The sequence below is a fragment of the Limulus polyphemus genome, unplaced genomic scaffold, assembly GCF_000517525.1.
Source record: "Limulus polyphemus unplaced genomic scaffold, Limulus_polyphemus-2.1.2 Scaffold1256, whole genome shotgun sequence".
In the NCBI taxonomy this organism is placed as follows: domain Eukaryota; kingdom Metazoa; phylum Arthropoda; class Merostomata; order Xiphosura; family Limulidae; genus Limulus; species Limulus polyphemus.
Window position 1 is genome coordinate 86,647 of NW_013666866.1, and position 7,955 is coordinate 94,601.

Below are 7,955 nucleotides of genomic sequence, written 5' to 3' on the forward strand. Positions count from 1 at the left end.
ATTTTATTAACTTTATTTATAAGTTTTTGTACAAGAACTGCCTGTTTTACGTGTTTACCCTCTTTTTCCCTCTAGAATGACTTTAAATTGTAACATGATACAATATCTGTTTATCCTAAATAGCTTTAAACTCGTAACAGTATACATCTATTTATGATTACATTTTATTGTTTTATTGCCCTTTGAACCATGTCTAACTACTATTCATCCCATTATAAGTTGTAAATCACTTGGGGAACGTGCAGCTCACATTACACTATCAAATTACGTTACCCACAAGCTACTTTGAGCTGCTTGCAAGCGTGCCTCGTGAAATATATTTATTATATTATTATTATTTATTTTACCTAATTTAAACTTAACTAACCTAAAGAGATCCCTATTTTTACATTTCAGTTACTTCTATAATAATAAATAAAGAATAAATATGAAAAACAAGAAATAAAGCACTTACCCATGTCTTTTTTTTTTTGCTGCCAACTATCTATGACATTTATATTGCCTTATAAACTTAAACCTTATATAATATTAAAATATGATTTATTAGCTATGATTTTATGCTATACTAATTGGTATAACAAAAACAAAAAGTAGTTTAATAAACTTTTGAATGTAAGCCACTAAAACCTCATGACGTGTGCAAAAAATGATGCCCAGGCAGAGATGATAAAGAAATCTTCTGACATTCTTTGAGTATGTTACTGTAAGAGTTGACGAAAAAAAGTGTTTGATAAAGTGACTCACAAGACTTGTTACAAAAATTAAATCTGTGGGTGTGGGGTAAATGTTATTAAATTGAATAGAAAATTGGCTGTAGAGAAGAAAGCAGGGAGTAGTAATAAATGGAGTTAGATCTAACTAGATCACAGTTACAAGCAGTGTGTCTCAGGGCTCTGTGCTGGGTCTCCTGCTGTTTGTGGTTTATATTAATGATACTGACTATGGAACGACTAACAAAATTTTGAAGTTTGCAGATGACATTAAGATTTTTGGGGTGGCTAACTGTATCAAATATGCTGCAGACTTACAGGGAGATTTAGATCATTTGATGCACTGGGCCAATTTGTAGCAGATGATGTTTAAGTATCGGAAATGTAAGGTGATGCATGTAAGTTTTCAGAATTCAAATTATTGTTACAATTTAAATTGGAATACATTACATATACTGTAGTTGAAGAAAAATGTCTTGATGTTGTGATTGAAAAATCACTTAAGTCATCTAAACAGTGAATTTTAGATAGCAATAGGACTAATAGGATTTTGGGTAGCATCTATAGAAGTATTGAATACAAGAAGAGGGATATTATTGTTTCACTGCATAGATCATTTGTAAGGCCTCATTTAGAGTACTGTGTACAATTTTGGGCTCCCTTCCTCAAGAAGTACATTGAATTGTTGGAGAAGGTTCAAAGAGCCACTAGGATGATACCTGGGATGTTGGGATGGTCCTATGAGGAGAGACTAAAATCTATAAGCTTGTTTTCTCTGGAGAGGAGAAGGGTCAGAAGGGATTTGGTTGAAGTGTTTAAAATTATTAAGAGTATTGATAATATAGATCCATCAAACTTATTTGTGTTTAGCAGTGAAAACAATAGGACAAGGGGTCACAAATTAAAATTTTGGCAGTGTAAGAGTTGTCTGCAATTTAGACAGTATTACTTTTCAAACAGGGTGGTTGGCTTTTGGAATGAGCTGGACAAATACATGAGTAGTAAGAGGTGGTTATAGTTGGGAGCTGGAAGAGGTATCTTTGATGGGCTAATAAGCTCCTTTTTGTCCCTTGAAATTTTATTAATTTATTTAAATATCACTAAAACCCCTATTATTATTTGATACTAATTTAAAAAAATATTCAAAATCCTTAATATTACATTATGTTACACTTTCTTACTTTTAGGCACCTTTAATAATTTTTAAAAGTTTGTAAAATATTGCACTCAGGTGGCCTCAATCAATGTTAACAATGAATAATAATAAAAGTTTACAATGGATTAATACACATCCAAGATGTCCATATAAATAATCTGAAGTTCAAATAAATGAAAAAATTATATGTACATTTAAGAGCTGTCAAATCATCACAACAAAAATCTTTAATAAACTTAAATAAATTCTAGTGGTACTTTTTAAATTAAATATTAAATTATCACGTAAGAAACTGTATTTGTTTAATTACAGGTAAACATCATAAACTGAAATCAACTATATTATTCAAGTCCTCCAAAGTAAAATCTTATTTCATTCAAAGTAAACATTATAACTCAAAAAAATCTTCAACCAGTTTTTCTATGAAAATTCCTTATCTTATTTTTCTTTTGTTCAGTTTTGAACAAGTGTAAATGAAATCCTAATATATATATATATATATAGCATAAATTATTATTGTCAATAATACAAAATTCCCTTACCTTACTAAAGTCTTCCTTCATTTTATCACTGATCTTGCAAAAATCTTGATTAAATTGATTTTCAGTTTGTACATTCTCATCCTTCAAACATGATGTGACAGGAGTTTCAGCATTAGAAAATTTTTGTATTTCTGAAACATGTCCAATTTGATCTTCTTCAAAAGATTTGTGCTGTTTTTTTATAAGCTCACTTTTGTGGTTGTCATTTTCATAAGCTGTAATTTACAGAATATAAAAAACATTAATTACATGTGGTGTCATTACCATTTTCTCATAATTTCAAGTACTTAGAAAAAAATTCCAAAATGTACTTTTAAAAGATAGTAAGGCCAAGAATATTTTAAGAAAAATATGATCCAATTGAAGATTACCACATTTTTATCCCAGAATTTGTAAAGAAATTAAAGTATGAATATCAAACATAACAAATTCATGAATAAAAACACTTAGCTTTTTAGGAATTAATAGAATGGTAGGGGTTATGTCAACTTAATTAGTCAGAGTTAAAACATGTTTCTGAAAAAATGTCCACATCTTATACTTAAATAATTAATAATTACATTTATAAACAAATTCCAAATAATTTGACATTCAGTTCAGAAATGAGATTAAATAACCAAACAAACATAAACAATCACTTTCAAAGGGGATAAATACTCTTTCGAACAAAAAACTCTTTAAATTTTTTACACTTAAACTTCTGATCAATGTAAAAATATTTTTAACGAGATTGGCACTCAGTAGAGCTCATACCTCCACCACGCAGCATTAATTATACAAAGCTCTCAAAAAATGTGAAAATGAGTCCATATGTCCACTGTTATCAATAGACATGGACTATTTTGGGGCAAGACAATGAGGAATAATATTGTACATATGTCCACCAAGTTTCATCAAATTCTGATTAATTTTGACTGAGTTATAGAACAAATATAGTGTGAACATTCAGTCCCTATGTTAACAGATAGGGATTTTTTGGATTTTTGTTACCTTGACCTTTCAAAAACTAATCACTTCTAAGTTGGGTCAGAGTCCAAATGTATACCAACTTTCATCTAAATCCATTCAGCCATTTTCAAGAAATTTTGCTGACAAAGACATGCACACAGGGATGAAAACATACCCTACACCCACCTTAGGTGCTGGAGGTGATACCATCTATATACAAAATTACAAGTACAACAGAGATTATGTCATAAACAAGGTATAAACTGTAGGATCTAATACAGTTATCTTACCAAGTAAAGAAAAATGTGTAAACATCAATACATTTAAAGAATGATTAAAACATAAAATGCTCCATTTCACTAAAAATACATGGTAATAACAAACATTAATCTTAAATAATAAAAAAGTATAAACTATAAAAATTCTAGCTTTTATTTTTAACAGCACTTTTTCATGGACTACATTTGTTTTATTTTGTAAATGTTTTGGGCTCCTTGATGTGTCCTTCATGTTTGGAGTGGTCTTCTGCAGTTTGTTTATATCAAATTCTTTTATTTTTTAACAAAAGTAAAATTTAAACTATAACCTGTGATATAGAGGCCTAATATATATATTCTTTGATTTTCCATAGTTTCTACTGTACACTGAAGTTTCACCTATTCAAGGCTCATTAACATATCTTGGATCAACAAACTGAAAAAATACAGTAAGGCCTCTTTTAATGATAATGTTTACAGAATACATATGAAGTATTTTAGTCCTTTTAATTCACAACTTCATAACTTAAATTAATTTAGATATATAAATAATATTGTGACATTGCACCAAATTTATTATTCCATATTATACAGTGAGCCAAGTGATCATTATATTACGCATTCCTTTTCACCATTGAAAATATAATTAATGATGCATGGCAAATAAAATATATTAGGCATCTATATCACATATTATATTTTCACTTTTACTTTTCACAACAAATAGATGCACCAATATCAACTGTAAGACACTAGATAGTTTTTCTTAAACAAGGAAGAAATTATTTTAAGTAATAACAGAAAGCTCCAAAAATAAATACTGCCCATTTAAAACACATATCTTTCAGCTCAGAAATTAATTGAGAAATAAAGATAAACTGTAGAATATTAAATCTGTATAAAGTTATTCTTCATATAAGCTACATATATGATGAAAGCAGTTATCTTAAAATTAAAACAAATACTAACTTGGGTAGTTTGATTTTGACGCATTTGTCCTCCTAACTGCATTAACTTGAAGGCCATTTAATGTATTTTCAAGTACAACTATATCTCTAATATCCCTAAGAAGATTCTCAATACAATCAAATCCATAAATTATACAATTTAAACTCATCCCAAAATGTCTTATAAATGCACTTTCAAAGTTGCCAATATTTATTCCATTGGGATAACTGATCATGAGTTCCTGTATCTGTCTTCGTAATAACGCTGGAACCTTAGGCTGCACTGAAATATTGCTACTTGGTTTGTACTTCATTCGAGGGGGTCTTCGGCTCATGTAATGATTGAATGAACTAGTATACCCTGAATTAGTGACCTTTTGTCTTGAAACCATTTTTTCTATATGCTTAGTTGTCTCATCTGCAACAGCTTTATACACATAATCTTGCAATGATTTATTGTACACTAGTTTCACAACGTCAGGAATGGAGTCTAAAAACTGAGAAAGGGAGACAAAACCCAATCTGCGATAAGGTAACTCTGTTCCAATTTGTTCTTGGTGATATTGACATAACTGCAGTCCCGTTAACCCTTTTGGTGTAGACAATAATAATGATCTAATATGTATCTTTGTTTCATTTAGAAGTTCTGCGTTTTCAGACATTGTGATTTAGCAACTGATAGTAAATATTAAAAAAAAATCTACTTTTCAAAACTGTCAAGCCTGCTTCAGCAACACCAAGTAAGACAACAAAATATAAATCTGCCGAACATAAATTTAATAAACTGCACACTCCTATTACTTGTTAACCCTAATAATACTATTTACTAATGTGACTTTAGCCAATCATCGAGAAACAAATATAGAGATTTAGCTTTCATCACCAGATGGCGACAATAAACAATAATAAATACACACGGAAATTTCTTGAGTTTTTTTTTTCAGTTAAATCTTACAGCAGGGCCTCGTCAGTACTCGTAACCTTTAATAAAAGTGTAAAATCGATACCTCGAAAAATATATAAATATGTTTTTCTTTTCTCAAGATAAAAGTAGCCTATTTCTCAAATTAAAACCTATATCTTGTTTTAACTGGATAAAGGCTTAAATCAGAAATTCTATACTTTTGAATAAATATCAGCTTCTTTTGACCAACTGAAAAGAAATCCTACACCAAGCTATTTCTCTTATTCAACAATCCTTTTGCTTTTACAAACTGACAACAAACTTCATTGAAGTAGTGAAACACCTTAGTATAGAATATCTTTTCACTGACCCAATGAAAGGCGTAGTTTGGGAACACCTTGGGTTCTTTGTCAGATATATTTTTAAAACGTCAATGATTACTTTTGTAGATACTCACTTGTTTGTGTTGTTACGTCTCCGTTCGTTAGTTAATTTTCCCTAAATTCGTTCCGACGAAACTTCAGCGACACAAGTCGTTTCTTAAATAAAACTGGTTTATTCGTTCTGAATATAACTTTGCGATACACTTAATTTCAACAGTCGCGCTATAATTCCCAACGAACGTCTCACGTGCTCAACTTACACAATACTCAGTTCAATTACACACTCTCTGACTGCAGTTCAATTACTCATTACCTTCCCGTCGCTTTGTGGCCGGTCTTACATATACAAGACCACACTATATCTAGAAGGATCACAAGATTTAAGGAAAAGACGTGAAAATTCGAGGATGACGTGGCGTGATAATAGTCACGTGACCTCGCTGACGCAACACTGCCCCTCCTTAATATTGTTCGTCCCGAACAATAACCACATACAATAAACCAATAACAATTAACAGTAACTTAATTAAATGTACAGAATTACAATCACAAAATTACAATTCAACAAAGTCTCTTAATTTTACGGGACGTATCTTCTTCCGTACTGGTCTCCGTCTCGTTGGCTTCTGCTTCATGTGGGATTCATCTGCTTCATCAGTAAATGTCCGTTCGTCAGTAACAGTCACATCAGTGGTAGTAACTTCATCAAGATCTTCACCGTTTCCCTTCTCAAAACTGAGTAGAGTTTCTTCTTCGACGGTGGCTTCTTCAGGTGGCACGTCTTCAGCAATGTCTTTTGTTCTGTTGTCCACTTCGTCCCAACTGAAATGTCCTGGACCGTGATAACGCCAAAGCCTGTTGGCATGCACCTCTTTTGGCTTACCTCGCCGACCACATTTTGTCCGGAAAGTCACGTCTGAGAGACGATCCACTATGTCATGGAGAAGACAACTTAGGAGACTTCCCTTTGGTTATCCTGGGATTATACAACCACACCTTGTCTCCTAGTTCAAAGCTGACTTCAGTAGATCTATTATCATAAGTTAACTTCATCGAATCAGCAGACGTTTTCAAGTTTGTATGCACTTGATGGTGAATATCATCCATCCTTTCCGATAACACTTTCACAAACTCTAACACATTCTCAGGCAACTCTTCATAAGGTGGGCATCCCTTACCCTTGGGTCCCTTTTTAGCACTACATGTACTGCATGTCCTGCACTATTCTTCCACATCTCGCCTCATACCTATCCAGTAAAATCTTTGTCGTAGATGACTCAATGTCTTCCTAATTCCGAGATGTCCTCCTGTTAAATTATCATGGGATTGACGCAGCACAACTTCCCGTAACTTCCCCGGTATAACTGTTTGCCAAGTCGGCACTTTCCCATCGGTAGTTTCCCATCTCCGTACAAGAATACCATCTTCAAGCGTCAACTGGTCCCATTGTGCCCAATAGTGCTTTGTCACAGGGCTTAGACTAGACACCTTCTCCCAAGCAGGGCGCACAACACTCGCTTTTAGAAAATCAATCATTGACTTCAAATCCTGGTCTTTCTGCTGCTCTGCTTTAATATCTATACCTGGTTCCACTTCGTCATCATCAACTTCTTCAGTCACTTTGACTTCACCTTGATGGCACCTAATTAGTTCAATCTCTCTTTTAACAGTTACCGGAACTTGGCCTTTGTTATTCCCAAACGTCATTTTATCAAAATCAATCACAAACTTCCTTGGTAGTAGATAGTCCAATCCTAATATGCATTCATCTTCAATGTCAGCCAAGTATACTTCCTGTCTGTCCTTTAAGCCCATGAGCTCAATAGTTGCCCACACTGGTCCCCACAACCTTGTAGAATGTCCTGTCACACCATAAAGCTTCTGTATGGCTTCTGGTACTCCTTCATGATCTAACATCTTGATGCTCACAAGGGTTTGCTGAGATGCAGAGTCTATGACAAAGTTGCACCTTTGGCCATCCAGCTTTCCTGTCACATAAACACTGTGTGTGCTTGGCATTTTACACCTAGCTGTAGGGACTTTCATAATGGGGGTTGGTGGGCGTCACTCAACACCAACCACTACTGGTCTCCTTGAGGCCAACTTAT

General features: G+C 33.0%; 1 protein-coding gene across 1 annotated transcript in view; it reads right to left on the reverse strand.

Moving 5' to 3' along the window:
* Nucleotides 1–5,374, reverse strand: part of LOC111086617 (tudor domain-containing protein 5-like) — a 34,433-nt gene extending 29,059 nt beyond the window's left edge. Inside the window, exons 1-2 of the mRNA XM_022390153.1 lie at nt 4,583–5,374; nt 2,409–2,623 (exon numbers count right to left, since the gene is read on the reverse strand). Of these exons, the coding sequence (XP_022245861.1) occupies nt 2,409–2,623; nt 4,583–5,222 (855 nt within the window). The 5' untranslated portion in view covers nt 5,223–5,374. The remainder of the gene's footprint in view (nt 1–2,408; nt 2,624–4,582) is intronic.
* Between the last annotated feature and the right edge of the window lie 2,581 nt (nt 5,375–7,955).